At 44.7% G+C, this 16,492-nt stretch overlaps 2 protein-coding genes across 18 annotated transcripts in view; one reads left to right on the top strand and one right to left on the bottom strand.

Annotated features, from left to right (window-relative positions):
- The window catches only part of map1aa (microtubule-associated protein 1Aa), a 46,437-nt gene extending 38,315 nt beyond the window's left edge, over positions 1-8,122 (top strand). For both annotated transcript variants that reach the window (XM_021307671.2, XM_012880739.3), the window contains 3 exons: positions 1-4,570; positions 6,324-6,550; positions 7,658-8,122. The exon at positions 1-4,570 is cut by the window's left edge and continues 2,235 nt beyond it. In XM_021307671.2, the coding sequence (XP_021163346.2) occupies positions 1-4,570; positions 6,324-6,550; positions 7,658-7,813 (4,953 nt within the window). In that variant the 3' untranslated portion in view covers positions 7,814-8,122. The remainder of the gene's footprint in view (positions 4,571-6,323; positions 6,551-7,657) is intronic.
- Positions 8,123-11,884: 3,762 nt separating this feature from the next.
- Positions 11,885-16,492, bottom strand: part of ppip5k1a (diphosphoinositol pentakisphosphate kinase 1a) — a 73,370-nt gene continuing 68,762 nt past the window's right edge. For all 16 annotated transcript variants that reach the window (XM_036135878.1, XM_036135879.1, XM_036135884.1 and 13 more), the window contains 3 exons: positions 15,741-15,878; positions 14,681-14,794; positions 11,885-13,587 (listed from right to left, as the gene is read on the bottom strand). In XM_036135878.1, the coding sequence (XP_035991771.1) occupies positions 12,965-13,587; positions 14,681-14,794; positions 15,741-15,878 (875 nt within the window). In that variant the 3' untranslated portion in view covers positions 11,885-12,964. The remainder of the gene's footprint in view (positions 13,588-14,680; positions 14,795-15,740; positions 15,879-16,492) is intronic.

Here is a 16,492-nt window from a genome sequence, read left to right as displayed (position 1 = left end):
TCCGAGCAGTTCTCCTTCATCCAAGATGAGACCATCCCTGGTTACTCAGAGACGGAGCAGACCATTTCCGATGAGGAGATTCACGAGGAAACCGAAGACAAGATTCCACAGCTGCGCTATGATGTGGGCTCCTATGACATCTCCGTCCCAGATGTCCCTGGTACATTCGAATCCATGCACGGGATCAAAGAGATGAAGACCTCTGTGGTTTCTGATGTTCCAGATGTCAAACCTAAAGCTTTTGTGGGGAGTCAGGAGCCTGAGCTCGCGCCTTATCCTGCCATCATTGCAGCTCCGCTTGCAGAAGAGGAGCATATCTCTTCTGCAACATCCATCACAGACTACGACAGACTCTCGTCTTTTGCCACGTCGGTGGCCGAGGACCAGTCAATCACCTCGGTGACGGCACCTCAGACCGAAGACGTTGGGAGGAATTCCCTCCTGCTGGACACCGTCAACAGCACCCCATCGCGTGCAGAGGCTGCCCAAGGAAAAGACTATCTCCACTCAGCAGGAACCATATCTCCCACCTCCTCTCTGGAGGACGACAAGTGTTTTAAATCTCCGTCCTCTGACGAGTACCAGCCCAACATTCCAGAGATAGAGAAGGATGCAAAGACCAAAACGGTCCACGAAGAAGAAGATGAGGAGGAGGATGACGATGAAGACCAAACTCCTAATGTTGATATCCCTCTGGGTAAACTTCAAGAGGGCTACGAACAAGCCTTTGCGCTCCAGGAGCAACAGAAATCTCCCTCGACTGTCATTCCCACGCAGGGTGTCAAGGACGACCAGACTCTCCTTAGTACAGAAACATTTAAGACTGCTGCTGAGACAAAGCCCATCTCACCCCCTCCATCTTTCTCCCCTGGGCTAGAGTCTCGATCCAGGCAGGACAGTGAAGAGAGATGCTTTAGTCCTGATGACAGCACCATGAAGCTGGCCTCACCCACGCAGTCAGTGCCCACAAGCAGCGGTTACTCTCCAACTGAAGAGAAAGCCTTTAAGGCAGAAGAAAGAGATGAAGGGCTGACCACCGCTAAAGCTGAGGTCCAGATAACCGACCGATCAGTCACCATCTCAGACAATACCTCCTTCATTGGCTTGCCGGGTGACAAGACAGCGTTTGAAGCATCCGAGGAATCTGATGAGGACAGCGAGGACGATTATTACAACAAGAAGGACCTAAAACCTGCTTTAAAAGCTAAACTCATGGAAGCAAAGGAGGGTTGCTTTTTAGATGATGACTTGACGTTAGAAGGGAAAGCTACGAAGACAGAGTCGGACACTCAGAGTTCAGACAAGACACAGGTGTCCTTTAGTACAATGGAGAAACCCAAACCAAAAGTGATGTTTTCTGATGAAGAAGATGAAAAAGATGACGAATTTCAAAAATCTAAAACCCCTATAGATGAAAAGGACAAAGTGGAGACAACAGATATTAACGTCAAGGAGCCAGAGAAAAGTGTCCATTTCAGTCTTTATGAGTATCCAGAGAAAGAGAGCAGAGAGAGGGCAGTGTACACCAGACAGGACACACCATATGTTCACGGCAAAACCTTTTCTTACGGTGATATTTATGACAGCAAAACAAGCTCAGAGGAGTCTGATTTGTACCGAGAGGAGTCCCTAGATAACGTAGAGCAAGAAGCTTCAAAGGGTGAAGCAGATTTGCACAAGCAGGAGCCCTCGTCACCAGACACGGTATCGGCCAAAGCGTTAGAAAAAGAAGAAAAAGAGCACTCCCCCTCTTCATGGCTTGAGTCCAAGAGTACGCCAGCAACATATCAATTTGAAAAAGAGGTTCAAGAAACGGAGAAGCTTGTTTATAGCCAGACTAGTCGATTCCCTTCAGTGGCTGACCGGCCTGAAGCCTCAACCACTTGTTTGTCAGAAAAGGAACCACCTCTCAGCACAAAGTCCCCGACTTTCTCCTCAGTCACACCCGACGTTCCTTCGGCTTCAGGTTACGGTGAAAAAGGAGCATGTTTAGAGATCGATATGCGAAAGCTAACGGCAAGAGACGAGGAAGACTATGATGACGATGAAGTTATCTGCGATGACGATGAAGAAGACGAAGAGAATGAAGAGGATGAAGAGGATGAAGATGGCATTGATTCTGACAGGGAGAAAGGTGCTAAAGACAAATCTGAGAAAGATGTAATAAGTCCAGTAAGCCAAATGCTGAGCTTAAACAGACCTGAGTTTATGCTTTCTATGGCGGGATATAGTTACAACAGTCAGGGAAAGCCAAGCATCACAGAGACCAGCTCAAGTTCAGTCACCAAGGCTGAAGATCAAGCCCAGGCGGACTCCTCCTGTGTCAGTGGAAAGCCAGTGGATGTAGGGGCTGCCGGTTTATCTAGTTACTCATCAGGTGTTGAATACTCGTACAGAAGAGATGAAAAAGAGCCGTTTTTGTCAAGTCAGACTGGAGACAAAGAAAGTGATTTCCCTTTGAAATCAAGAGAGGACAGTTATTACCAAAGCCAAAAAGATGATGCTGAATTTGAAAAGCAGAAGACGCCAGACATTCTTAGTAAGAGCTCATTGGAAACAAGCTTTCAGTACACAACCACAGCTGCTGCCCCTGGCTACTCGTCCTCTTCGGCCTACAGCTACTCCTCCTCCACCTCAGGCTCCCTCTCTACCAGCCGACAGTTCGGAGAGGAACTGGAGACACCTGCGTCCGCTGAGCCCCTATTCGAGTATTCCTCATTTAAAGACGAACAGTCGCTTGTCATGGATTCTCCCTTCTCCAGCTCAGCTGGAACCAAAGATGACTACCTTGAAGTGTCTGAGAAGCAAGTCACTGTAACAACCACAGCGGAGTCCAGCTCCAGTTTAGCTCGCTTTTCACCCCTTAGTCCCTTTGAGGAGGTCAAATCCTTCCCAGCAGTCTCATCTGCCGCTACTGTTCCAGAGAAGAAGGAACATGCATCTCCATTGGGTGGCGTTGCTGATAAAGGGCCTCAGTCTGACTGTTTCTATAAGCCTGAATGGTCTGAAGATACCAAGCTGGACACAGCTGCTGGGTTTGGAGCCTCTGCGGTTCCTTTTGCCGACTTCTCAATGAATAAAGAAGCAGCCAGTGCTGCTTTGTTTGGTGTCACTTCCTCTCCTCGGCCTGACATTGAAGGCAAGCATTACTTTGAGGAGACTGATAGCAGCGAAGAGGAGGATGAGGAGGCATATATACGTGAACTGACTAAGAGGTCTCCTTCCAGCGGACCCACTGGTGGCCTCCCATTTTGTGACAAGCCAGTTGCTCCGGCCTTCAGCGACAACACGAATGACGCACTTCCAGATGTGCTTGGCTCTTACATGTCAACACCTCCCCAGACAAGCAAGCCAGACACAACAAACGGCCCAACAGAGGTAAGCGCTAGCAGCACATTTCCTGCTGGGGTAACAACAGCTGAAGCACCTTCTGCCGCGGCCAGAGTGGAGTCCAAAGAGGGAGCGGCAGGTTACGTCCGGAGTTCCTATGAGTGGGAAATGCCCAAACCTCAAAGGGGAATGGTGCCTGGAGACTCCCCTCCTCATTACCGCCATGATGACGAGTTTGAGGAGGAATGTGAGATGGAGCCAGAGCACCCTCCTCGCCCGCTTTCACTTGCTTCAACCAATCAGCCATTCCACTCGCCATTCTACGCAGAGGAGTGCAGTCGAGGTGAGCAGGATGATGATGATGATGATGACAGTGATCAAGACTTACCTATAGGAGCAACCTCCTCGTACACCAGCCGCAGCTCTCCTGGATACTCGTCCTCTGAATTCAGGCAGCGCAAAGAAGACCTGTCACCATCCTTCATCAACCCCTGCATGAGGCGGCTTTCCAGTGATGAGGATGATGAGGAGGAAGGTCGTAGGAGTGATCAATCACAGGAAGGGGATGAACATGACCTGTCGGTCAAGAAGAGGGCTCACAAACAACCCCATGTTCACCAGTCCCACAGCAAGGACAGCGGCTCTCTGCACCAGGCTGGTGGTATGTCCGCTGGACTGTGTCTGGCCACGGAGGACACCCCACCCACCTCCGTCAGCGAGTCCCTACCCTCTCAGTCAGAGTCCGATCTGCATCCTGGAACTGAAGAGTACCCCTCAGTTACCGGTGAAGGTAACATGGACTCAGACGAGGATGGAGAGTATATGCCGATTGATAAATCTGCCACCGGGCGAAGTAGCCACCATTCTGCTTCCAGGAGGAGCCAAGATCCTCCTCCTGCACCGCTTCTGGACCCTTACCCTCATCCTCCTCACCCAGATGTCTGCATGGTGGATCCTGACTCTTTAACTAATGGCTCTCTGAAGAAGGAACCAAAAGCAAAAAGCCTGAAGAAGTCTTCGAGCAAAACAAAATCAGGCTCTCCAGCCAGGCGTAAGAGGTCCCCCATGCCTGTCAAACAGACGGCATCACCTCGAAGCGCCTCACTAAAGAAAAAGGACACAGACAAGAGCTCACGCATGTCTCGTCTGTCAGATGGACAAGGCTCCAAAGAAGATGACGTCTCCAGATCAAGCTATAACCCCAGCAAAGGGCTGACAAACGGTGTCAAAACCAGCTCAGGTGAGCAAATGCAATGTAAAAGTCTACAATGACTTTGCAACAGCTTTGATGCAACGTGTTAGTTTTCTCAATATTTCATTGATATCTTAAAGGGGCCTAGTCACGAATTTTAACCATAAAAAACACACAAAAAACATTTATTCATCTTCAATTATAACAATATGCACCAAGTGTTTGTGTTGATAGTGTTTACATAGTCCTTGTTGAGCCTGACAAGAACTTTGCACCAGAAGCGATCAGCAGACATAAACATTGCGGTGCCATCTTGCTGGCAGTACAGCGGAGCTATCAGAAAGAAAGATGGCGACAATTGACGCAGCTACTGTAAGAGCCAGCAGACCATCCTGCAATGAGACAGCTCGATGTGGTCCAAAACCAACGTAATCTGCAGGGTTAGGGTGACGCTGTCTCCTTCTTTACACTCCTGTGCTGGATTGTGCTGCTGACTTGCTCGGCTCCATGGGGTCTGCCCAATAGTCCGACACCCCAATAGTCCGACACCCAATTAGTCCGACAACCCATTAGTCCAACAGTCCCACTAGTCTGACATAGTCGGATGACCCATTAGTCCAACAACCCAGTTTCAAGATGAAAAAAATTATCTTGGTTTTTAGTATTGATTCTTAGCAGACCTATACCTTGACAAGACTCATGCGCTAGGCCTATGCCCAAATTCATCTTATCTGTATCAGCAGTTACCATGCCTAGTACTCTCTGATGGCATTAGATTGAACTTCATGGTGAGTGCATAACGAAGAAAACTAAACTTTTCCCACATTACACAGAACGGTCATGACTTGTGCCTTAGGTTGTCGGGTTAGGGTTGTCGGACTAATGGGTTGTCGGACTAATGGGTTGTCGGACTAATGGGTTGTTGGACTATTGGGTTGTCGGACTAATGCAATGCACCCGGCTCCATCGCCTCCCCTGGTTTACTCATTGCGTGTATGTGCAACATCGTACTTGACCCAATAGGGCACGATAATTTCATTAGAAAACCTTTGTATGGAGCCAGAGTGAGCTACTAGAAATTCAGAAAGTCATAGTATGTGACAAGGCACCTTTATAATAAAACGCCTGCTAGCTGCAGAGATGTGTAAAAGCCTTGAAATAAATTCATCCCATTTTGAAAGATAAATAAGTTTTCTCATCCAGCATTGAGGCGAGTGGCAGAAAGATATGTAATCAGGCTTCTGTGTAACATATTTATTTGACACAGAAACTTGAAAGCCATGGATTACGCATTAGAAGTTCCTTAATCTGATCAATTAAAAAATGTCAAGTAAAAATTAAAGTGCATACATTTATTTAAAGAAAGTGGTGTATTAGGGTGTATTTGGGCCACCTATGATTACGGTATAAAAAGCTTTATTTTTTAACATTGGATTTTTTCCACTACTGGATAAATGGAAGCAAATAAAAGGTTGTATTTTGCCAAATTGTTTAGGGTGAGTGTGTTGCTGCAGTAAGTGGAAAGGTTTTTAAATTAGAGGTGTTTAGAAATGTTGCTGGCACTGTAGAGTTGTACTGGGATAAACAGGAATGAGCTGAATTACGTTCACTTTAATCAGGTCGTCATTAATTGAACTGATTATAAAACAAACTGGCTTTACTTGGATTGTTTTACTTTTAAATAAATCGGATTGATCTGGACTTCCTTATTCTGAACACCCAGCTGACTTTAACTCTGTAACTGACGATGAATCTGTCACTGCGTTTTGCCTAAAAGTGAAGGTGTGGTTTGTTGTCCCAGGTTCTCAGAAATCCGGCTCTGCTGCCGCTCCCGGCCTTCCCATTTACGTGGATCTGGCCTACATTCCCAACCACTGCAGTGCTAAGAACGTGGACCAAGAGTTTTTCAAACGCATTCGCTCTGCATACTACGTAGTGAGTGGAAACGACGCTTCAGGAGGCGAGCCTAGCCGAGCAGTCCTTGATGCTTTGTTGGATGCCAAAGCCCAGTGGGGATCAAACCTACAGGTATAAGATCAGCTTCTGTCCAAAGCTTATTTTGCTAAAATGCATCTTCTTGAAATGATGGATATGATTTGAAATATATTGTGAAGTATCTTCTATCTTACGTGTGTATCTGACCTTGGCTGAATATCACCTTATTTATTGGTTGTCCCACAGGTCAATCATTCTGACACACTCACGTAACGCCAGTGTGCGTGCTCGTTCCTTCATAGTTTCCGCTTGCTGGCTGCACATGCGGACTTCTAATGTTTATGTATCCGGTTAGCTTAGCGGTTAGCTTCGGTGTTAGCCGTTCATTGTAGCTCGGCTGATCTCACCGAATGCTTTGAACATGGCTGAGAGTCACAAGAAGCGAACCGCGTACACATTTAAATGAAGACGAGTTAGGGCTCAGTAGAAGGAAATAACTTTTTTTCACACAATCCTCCTGAAGAGCGGAAGAGCAGCTAATTTGTGCTTGCTCATGCGCAGTTATTCAAAAAGAGACTTTGGGAAACTTCTGGAAAAATTGCAGACTGTACCTTTAACAGCAACAACGTACCACTAACTTGAACAAAATGGCTCCTGGTTTCCCCGAGGATAAAGTACACTTGAAACCAAATATTTATATACACTGAAAAAAAAGAACCATCACCTTGTTCCTCACTGTCTGAGGTTAAATCAGACAAAACTGTTGCTGTTTAAGGTCATGCCTTTTTTTTTATGGGACTGCTTTCTTTTGATTTTTCCATGAATTCACAGAAGAAAGCTGCCTGTTTGAGCTGCTGCGTCCAATTAACTCTAATATTAGTAATTAACCTATTAAAAGCCTACAAAGCCAAGACATAATCACCTGGGGTTTTGTCAAATTGTTTAAAGGCAAAGTAAGGTTTGACAAAAGCAACAAACTTCTGTCTCTCCTTGTCGAAGCAAATAGAAATAATTTCTATGACCCTAATTGACTTAAAACAGGAAAGGTTTCATGTCAGACAACGATGAAAGCGAGGTATTCTAGGAAAGCTCTTTATACGGCTGTTTTCAGCTGTAAGCTGACATGTTTGCCATGTTTTAGCCTCTCCCTGAACCCTCGATCCTCTCACTGCAGGACATTTTGCCCTGTCTCCCTCTCAGGTGACGCTGATCCCCACCCATGACTCCGAGGTGACCCGTGACTGGTACCAGCAGACCCACGAGAGGCAGCAGGAGCTCAACATCATGGTCCTGGCCTCCAGCAGCACTGTCGTCATGCAGGACGAGTCCTTCCCAGCCTGCAAGATCGAGTTTTAAGATCGTCCAACCTCCCTGCTGTAGATGGCTTCTAATTAATCTTTGCTGTTTCCTTTCTGTCTCTGCTCTGGCCATTAGTGTGTAAAGCAGAGACGGGTGAGGGGAACTTTTTTGTGTTATTGTTGATTTCTAAGCTTGGACGTGGGCCACTACGGTACTTTTTAACTAGTCGTCATCCTCCTCTGGATTAATAATCATCATTAAAATCTCTCCTGTGCCAGAGCCCTGAACTGCTTCACATTTAGTCATTTTACAACCACAAACTTCTTGTCTTAGAGGGACAGATTTTTTTTTTGCCAAGTCTTCTTTGCAAAATAGCTCAAACTCATTCAGATAGGATGGAGAACATCTAAGAAGCTACAAATTCTTAGTAGGATTTAGGTCTGGACTTTGACTAGGCCATTCTAACACAAGAATCTGCTGTTATCTGAACCGTTCCTTTGTAGCTCTGGCTGTGTGTTGAGGGTCGTTATCCTTCTGGAAGGTGAACTTTCATCTCGGTCTCAAGACTTTTGCAGTTTTCCTCCTCTTGCACTTTGCTTCATCCATCTTCCAATCAACTCTAAACAGCCTCACTGTCCCTGCTGAAGAAAAGCACCCCACAGCACGATGCTGCCACCACCATTTCAGGTGATTTTTGAGGGTAACTGGCTGCACTGGGCTCAATTTAGGGGTATCAGAGTAAAGGGGGGCTGAATAGAAATGTATTTCACACTTGCCAAATTTAATTTTGGAATGCATCTTTAATTTTTCATCCACTTTACAAAAATAAACTACTTTGTCCTAAATAAAATACATTGAAGTCTGTGGTTGTAAAGCGACCAAAGGTGGAAGAATTTGCGGGATATGAATGCTTTTACAAGGCACTGGATCAGTTCAGGTCATGATAGAGGATGTTTCTCCGCTCCTCTTCTAAACGGTCTCAGTAGAAGCACTATTCTGTATAAATTAAAGTAGCTTCTCTCAAGCTTTTCAGCTTCCAATCGACGGAACAGCTGCGGCACAGTCGTGACCCGACCTTTTCTGGCTGAAGAACACAAACACTGATATTAGGTCAGTGAAAAAAAACAACACCACAAATATCAGTCCTCCTATTTCCACGCACCAAGTACGATAAAGACCCCGCATTTTGGGAACAACTGCCTTGAAATCCAAAATCAAACCGACGACTCCCAGCCGTTTAGCGTCTCATAAAAAATAATCTGATAAAATGTTCCTTGTTTGCTCTTTTCTGTTGAAACAGTGACGGTGTTTAGTTCTTGGCCTCCCGGTAACATATGGAAATAAAAACATAGAACGTAGAACCCAACGCTCCTTTTAGAGTATATTTGTTGTAGCAACAGGGACATGGTAATCTAAAATCAGTATTGTAGTTAGTTCTGATATTTCTACTGTTCTCTCTCTCTCAAAAAACAACAAAAAAAAAAAAACGTAAGACCTTTTCTTTTCTTACAGTGAAGCTCTCTATAACCATTTCTGTGGTCGTTGATGTACTTTTGCCGTTAGCCAGTCGTGACAGAGATCACGCAGAGAGCTGTAAGCGGTGACAACCTGTTTATATCGCGGCATCCTGAAACGACTCTTCGCTCAGCGCTCATCAGCAGGACCCCATTCAGAGAGGAAGCTGCTGCAGAACGAAGAATGAACGCCGCTACGACAAGGACATGTGATTGAGAGCGTTGATTGTGTTAAAGGAGACGATGGCTGTTTTGGTTGATGGGAGACTGTCTCCCCCCCCCCACATGTGCCTTTCTGTCCTGCTGTTCTGGAAGGGAAACAAGAGGCGAAGGAAGCGCGGCAGAGGCTCAATGGGCTAAACTCCTCTGCTGCTTCTCACCCGTAGGCGAGAATGTGTCAGAGATGTATGGAAACGGCACTTTTAAAGCACCAACTCAGTGTTTCAGCTGCCACTTATAGAAGCACAAGGCTAACCAGTGAGCAAATTTTAAGTCTGATTTTCATTTGTCAGATTTAGCAACATGCGTTTGCACTGAAAACATCGTTCTCTCTTTTTTTTTCTTCCCCCTAAGTAAAATTAGCCCAGCAACTAATTTTAGACCTCATTTTAGTTAAATTTGATGAATCATAAACCGACAACCCTAACAAATCTAAGGACCAACGAGTTTTAATTCTAATTTCATTAGATTTCAGCTCACCTACTGATGCATGTGCAAAGAGCTGCATGCAAAGAAAGGCTGCAGTCTTTAAAAAATGCAGCGTGCATGGGGGCATAACCCGATCGGCCTGAATGTGACGATGCAGATCATACCTTTACGTCCTCCGCGCGGAGGACTTCGATCTCCTGGTTGCCTTGCATCACGACACACGTCAGCTGCACTGGAACACACCATGAAACATATATACACGTCTGTAAGCCTACAACGACATCTGTATTAAGATTCATGCTTTCTGCTCAGATGAAAAGGGTCAACGTTCACTGTGCTGCCCGGTCAGCATTCCTGTTTAATACTCCCAATCAACACGGCTCACTCAAAGCCCAAACTGCCAGATATGAGGTGCTCTCCTCGCTCATGTAAACACATTTTTATCTGTTATTCTCATTTATCTGCAGCAATCTACACATACGCGCCTGACTGCTGTGTTTTAAAACTAAAAAAAAAAATAATACATCCTCTGTTGGATTAAGCGGGGCTTGTTCGTGCATGCATACATTTTGAGTTCTCCTGTATTGACATGAAACTGACTCATTGTTAAAATGCTACTTTGAACGGTGTGGTTTTGGGAAGCTAAAACTGTTCAGTTTGGAGGCGGCACATGTAACCTGGCTTTGCTATTCGGTAAAGAAAGCCTTGTGAGGGTTTCGCCCTCCCTCCTGTTTCATGGCTCTTCTCTCATCTCTTAATTTAAGTGCAATATTCTCTTTATCTCTATTTAAATGCTTATAAAAAGGTGAAATAGAAGTCAGATTTATTGTTGGAAGGGGAAAAATAGTGTGTTGAAGACCAATAAAAATGTCATTTACTGAAAAAAAGAATGTCTCCCTCTCTTCTTGCTGTTTTTGTCACTGCAGTTTGTAAATGTCTTGTTCTCACACCAACTAAGGGACCATCAGGATGTTAGATTAGTTAAATATCTGGCCAGTTTTAAACAAAGCTGAGAGCATTAACTTTTCTACAAACCGTAGACAAACACGTCAACTGGAGTTGAAAACAGCTAGCCTAGAGTAAGCTAACTATGCTAACAACACTAACTATGCAACAAACTTTCACTTGGTTAAAAAGAAAAAGCTTAATTATACAGATAGGTCATTGTACACATCTCTGGCAGATTATGGGATATTTATATTTTTTACTAATTAATTTTTTGATTAAACAGCTCACATTTCTCAAGCATAGCCAGGGCTTTCTAAGCTAATTGAGCTAACAATGCTAACTATGCTACAAAAACCCCCCTTTTCACAAAAGGAAGGCCCATTAAATACATCTTATTACACACATAACAAAAGCTAAACAATATGTTCTTATACTTTTGAATATGGATTAAAAAAAATCTATAATTACAGTAAATTCAAAGCTAATCTTTCATTTTGTTTGTTTTTGAAAAATTAGTTTGCATCACTGATAGTTGTGGTAAAATGCCCCCCAGGGAGGGTAAAATATTGCTCCTTCTTGATTTAAAGGGAATCAAAGAACCAAATATAAAGTTTCTGAATGCTTTCTGACAAACAGAAGTTGACTTTGACTGCTTAATGGCGGATTGGACTGTGATGTGCTGAATCGAATAAATTTATCCCCAATTATATAGTTTCTCCCCATCAACAAGACTTCAGTTTCTTTAGTTTTAAAAATCTAAGAAGTTGCTCTATGTGTTTCAGCACTGATTAATGTCAGACTGCAATAACAGTAAGTTTAGAAACTTTTGTGCCGTTTATTTTTACCCTTTTTCTGGGCTTTTACGGCACTAGCAGCTCATTTTTGACACAGTAGGCAGACAGGAAGGGGTCAGGGTGGTGGAGGAAGACATGCGGCAAAGAACCTTACGTCTTCTTAAACAGTAAACAGACGCTGATTGTTCGGACAAAATCTAAAAAAAAGACCATAAAATAGCAGCACGATTACAACTGTTCAAAGGTTTATTTGAGTTAATTGACCAGAAAGTTCACAAACAGATTGGTATCTGGACACACAGTCAGGTAAGGTCACAGTTTGCATTTCCTCTCTACAGTTCATCAAGATGTACCACAGCAGCACACAGCGTTGCCTCCATGGAATAGCTTCTGAAGCAGACATGCTCCCTTCTGCACACACAACATAGCTGCTCGCCACAATAAAAGCACATTGAACGTAAAATGCCCTCCTTTTTGTTCAGTGATAAAATGAGGCTTGAATGTGTTTTAGCATAAATATACACACACCCGAAGCCAGGATGAAATAACTATGCATAAACTATACAGTTAAATATCTAATGTGCAGGTTTTTAAAAAATACAGATTTCTCTTTTTTAAATGCCTTTTCAAAATAAATGTCTTTCTTCGTAAGTGAAACCTTCACTGAGGGTTAAGGACTTTGGCGTTTAGCGGTGCACACGTGTGACCTTAAGACTGAAGAGTAACACCGAGGAAGACTCCGCTCCTCAGAAACGCCATCCAGAACCGAAACCAGCCCCTCTGAGCGAGAAACGAGCGCAGCCGCCTCCAAACCTGAAAAATCCTCATGAATGTAACAGACGACACGAAAGCTGGCACTAAAAAGGCTTAAACGTCGTGGCTGCGGCTCTTAAAGACAAGACATACGCTCAGTGGATCACAAACGAGATAAATCTGCGTCTCTACGGTACAACATAAGTTTAAAAACAAATCAACATTATATGATTATTGTTATATTCTGCCCGTTCTCTGCAGCTTTTATCACGTTTTAGTTTGATGAGAGTCTCCCAGGAGGTTTCAGCGTTTCTGCTCTCCTCCAAAATGATCAGAAGTGTTTAAAAGAAAGTTTCCATGAACGCATGTGAGTGTAACAGATGAGCTTAAAGTCAAATACAGACTTCAGCTCAGAACGAAATGTGCACAGACAGATGAACTGGACCAGTCAGTCGAGGTTCTGTGGCGTAACGGGGGGGTCGTCAGCTGGAAGAGAGAAAAGGACCCGATGCTACAGTCTTCGTTGATTGGGGCTTGAAGCAGCTGCTCGTTTACGGCTCTGCCGGCTGAACCGGTTCCGTGTCCTGAGGTGCGTCCGGGTGCGGGACGTGTTCCGGACTGTCCGTCCACAGCTCCATAGACTCCTGCGTGTCAAAGAACTCGTCCGGGCCCTCGGGGGACTGGGGCGTCTGCGAGCTAGAGCCAGCCTCGCTGCTGCTCTCCCTGAGCTCCAGCAGCACCGGCAGAGAGCCGGGGAGGCAGTAGCCCTCCATGCGACCCAGACTGAGCTCTGCCAGAGCCACGCAGGGAGGCCTCAGCGCTGGATCTGAGACCAGAACACCGGAGGGGTCTAACGGCAGGGAAGAAACCTCCTGCCTGTCAGACGGGGGTTCAGGATCGTCAGGCTGCTTGTCAGTACCGCCACTGGGCTCAGCCTCCTCCTCTGGGGAGTTGTTTGGAGTCAGGGGCACTTCAGCGGGGTTTAACCCAGCGGGACCTGTTGGGTCGACGGCAGACGGTGGCTGGGCGGACACGTTCTGGGAAGCGTGGGTCTCCTCGCTGCTCTGCGGGGTGAGGGAGACCTTATCGCTGAAGCTGAACCGTGGAGAAGTGTCTGCGGTGGTGGGGGAGGACGGTCCAGCGCTGGAAACCGTGCTGGACGGGCCGCTGCTGTCTGTGGGGACAGGAAATGATTCAGAGAGCGCTGGCTTCGACTTTGGAGAGCGCGCCATATCTAGGCGCTGCCAGGACGCAGACCAGACTCTACATGGCAACACTGACCAACAAATTATGCAAATTATAATTACGAAAATAAATTTGTTTAATGGAAATACAGCCATTGCGAAAATACTCCTATTATTCAATGAAAGGTTTTTGCGCTTTTATGAGGTGGTTTTTCAGCCATATTTTTGTGGTATATATGACCTGCAAAAACGGAACTAAAAATAAGTTAAATGTTCTTAAAATTAGCGTATTTGTCCTTGATTCGAGCAGGTAAATAAGATGACCTGCCAGTAGAATAAGATTTTTTCACTTAAAATAGGAACAATTCATCTCCATCTTATTTCCAGTGCAGTATATCTAATTATCTTATTATAGGGTCAAAATACTCATTCCATTGGCAGATAATCTTATTTACCTGCTCAAATCTAGGACTAAAAAACAAATTTTAAAGAACATTTTCCTTTTTTTAAGATCCATTTTCGCAGTGTGGGAACAGTTTTTTTCGCATTACACGAATCACGTGATCAACAACCGGATGTTACTTCTGGTGAAATAAACGAAGAAGACGACAGGAAGTAGCAGCAGGTCTATAGACCATATTTTTACATTTAATTTGTGACGAGGGTGTTACCAACATACTAGATTCAAAACAGCAAAGGAATGCGAGCATTTCCCAAGATGTTGAATCGGCCATGAAGAAGCGGGGTTCCACAAGCCGTGGAGAATCTTACGTTCAAAGCGGAGAAGAGAAAGCTCGGTGGAAAAGATAAAATTTGTTTCAAATACTTCTCCCTCATGGATGAGATACTCACGTGAATAAACAAATGATTTTAATTGCATTTCTTATTCAATGGAAACACAGCAATTGCGAAAATGTGTTTTATCGACGACGTTTCGCGCACATTTCTAACTGAAACGCAAATAATGTTATTGTGGAAAGAAGACCCAAAGTTGCCCATTTCCAGTATCAGCAACATGTTTAAAATTAAGCCAGGGGGGAGACGTTAGAAGATACTAGAGAGGAAGAACGCAGCCATACTCACACCATGGAGGTCTGTCAGAACGAGATCTGAGCGACATGGAGGAAGTCAGGACCCTCTGAGGGATGTAGGAGTCCACCGACGGCTGATTGTGTGCGCCCAACATGGCCGACAGAGCTGCAGGGAGAGAGACGGAGAGGAAAGTTAATGCCACCAAGTAGCTCACTGCAAAAACCAACCTAAAAATAAGTAAAATGCTCTTAAAATGTGTGTTTTTGTCCTAGATTTGAGCAGGTAAATAAGATTATCTGCCAACAGAATGAGAATTTGACCCCTAAAATAAGATAATTAGACATACTGCACTTGAAGTAGGATGATGGAGATGAATTGTTCCTATTTTAAGTCCAAAAATCTTATTCCATTGGCAGATAATTATATTTACCCGCTCAAATCAAGGACAGATACACTCATTATAGGGCTGGGCGATAAATCGATTTAATCGATTAATTAGAATTTACAATTCTTTAAGATTTCATTTTTGAAAAATCTGGATTTTATTTTGCCAATACACTCATTGGGTTTCCATGAAGAGAACAGCATGTGATGCTGAATATATGTTTAAGCAAATGTATCATCAAAATATTGTTAAGTGGAAACTTTTTTTTTACCGTAATACGAGGTACTTCATTTACTTATTTACTTTTTTTTTTTTTTTTTACTTAGTTTGAAGTTCACAAGTCCAATGAAGCCTGTTCTTAGCTCAATGTGTAATACCTCTAGCAGCAAATGTTTTGTTATATTTTCATTGTTTATAATGGCACGGCTGCCATCTTGACTTACAAGCATGTTTCACAGCTTGTTTTTAGTTGCACTTTGAATTCAGGTCAACTCCCTGACGACATGCTTGACATAAAAGCAAGGTTTTAAAATAATTTCTTTAATTTCTTTTTATGAAACAAAAAGGAGGAAAAAAATTGATTAATCGGCGTTGGTATGATAAAATCTGAGATTTAATTTTTAATCCATATCGCCCAGCCCTACCTCATAAGAAAATGTTACTAATTTTTAGTTCCGTTTTTGCAGTGCTCCTACCATCCCTGAGAACAACGCTGCGCTCTCTCACCTCTGGAGGTTCTGGTGTGCGGATCTCCGGCGCTCTCGCAGACGCTGGTGAGGAACTCGTTGACCTGCTTGAGCGACAGCGAGTTGTGCAGCGTCTCCAGAGGATAGATGGAGGGCACCATGGAGCAGCCTTCGAAGCCTGCGGCAGAGGAGACACATGACGCCCGCAGGCACATCAGCCTAAACCCTCACAGCAGAGGAAAAGGTGACACCCCATCCCATCACCAAATGGTGCTACAGTCCCTCAACACGGTGCTCTGAAAGCCCGCTGCTGTTTCAGGACACGCTAACCCTCTGTGGCCTCCAGCCATCCCGTTCTCTTTGTTTCCACGCAGGCAAGTTGCAAAAACCATGCTGAACGCCCAGAACACGGGACGCCACGACTGAGATGTCTCAATCCATTTGCAAAAAGCAAGCAGATGCCCCCCGAAAGTAAAAAGAAACAAAAAAAAAAAACAACATCTGCCGTTTCCATCGGTCCCTGACGCCGATCCTGCAGCCGGAAAAGCAGCGGCGAACAGTCAAAGCTCCGCCGACAACACGCTCTCCAAGCCGGTTAGTTCACAACCAAGCTGCATTTCACCAGGGCCGGTCGGCACGCCACCTGAGAGGACGCCATTTTTTTTTTTTTTTACTGTGCAGGTGTTCGCCACAAAGACAGCAAACAGGCAGGAGTGGCATGCTGGTTAGGGTCGGGAAAGAGGAGCGCCTGGCATTCAGAGCAGCTGTGGTCGTGTTGGATTAAAGCCTCGA

Source organism: Fundulus heteroclitus, chromosome 4 (genome assembly GCF_011125445.2).
Source record: "Fundulus heteroclitus isolate FHET01 chromosome 4, MU-UCD_Fhet_4.1, whole genome shotgun sequence".
Taxonomy (NCBI): domain Eukaryota; kingdom Metazoa; phylum Chordata; class Actinopteri; order Cyprinodontiformes; family Fundulidae; genus Fundulus; species Fundulus heteroclitus.
Note: the sequence above shows the minus strand (reverse complement) of the source record. Positions and strands in the feature narration are given on the sequence as shown.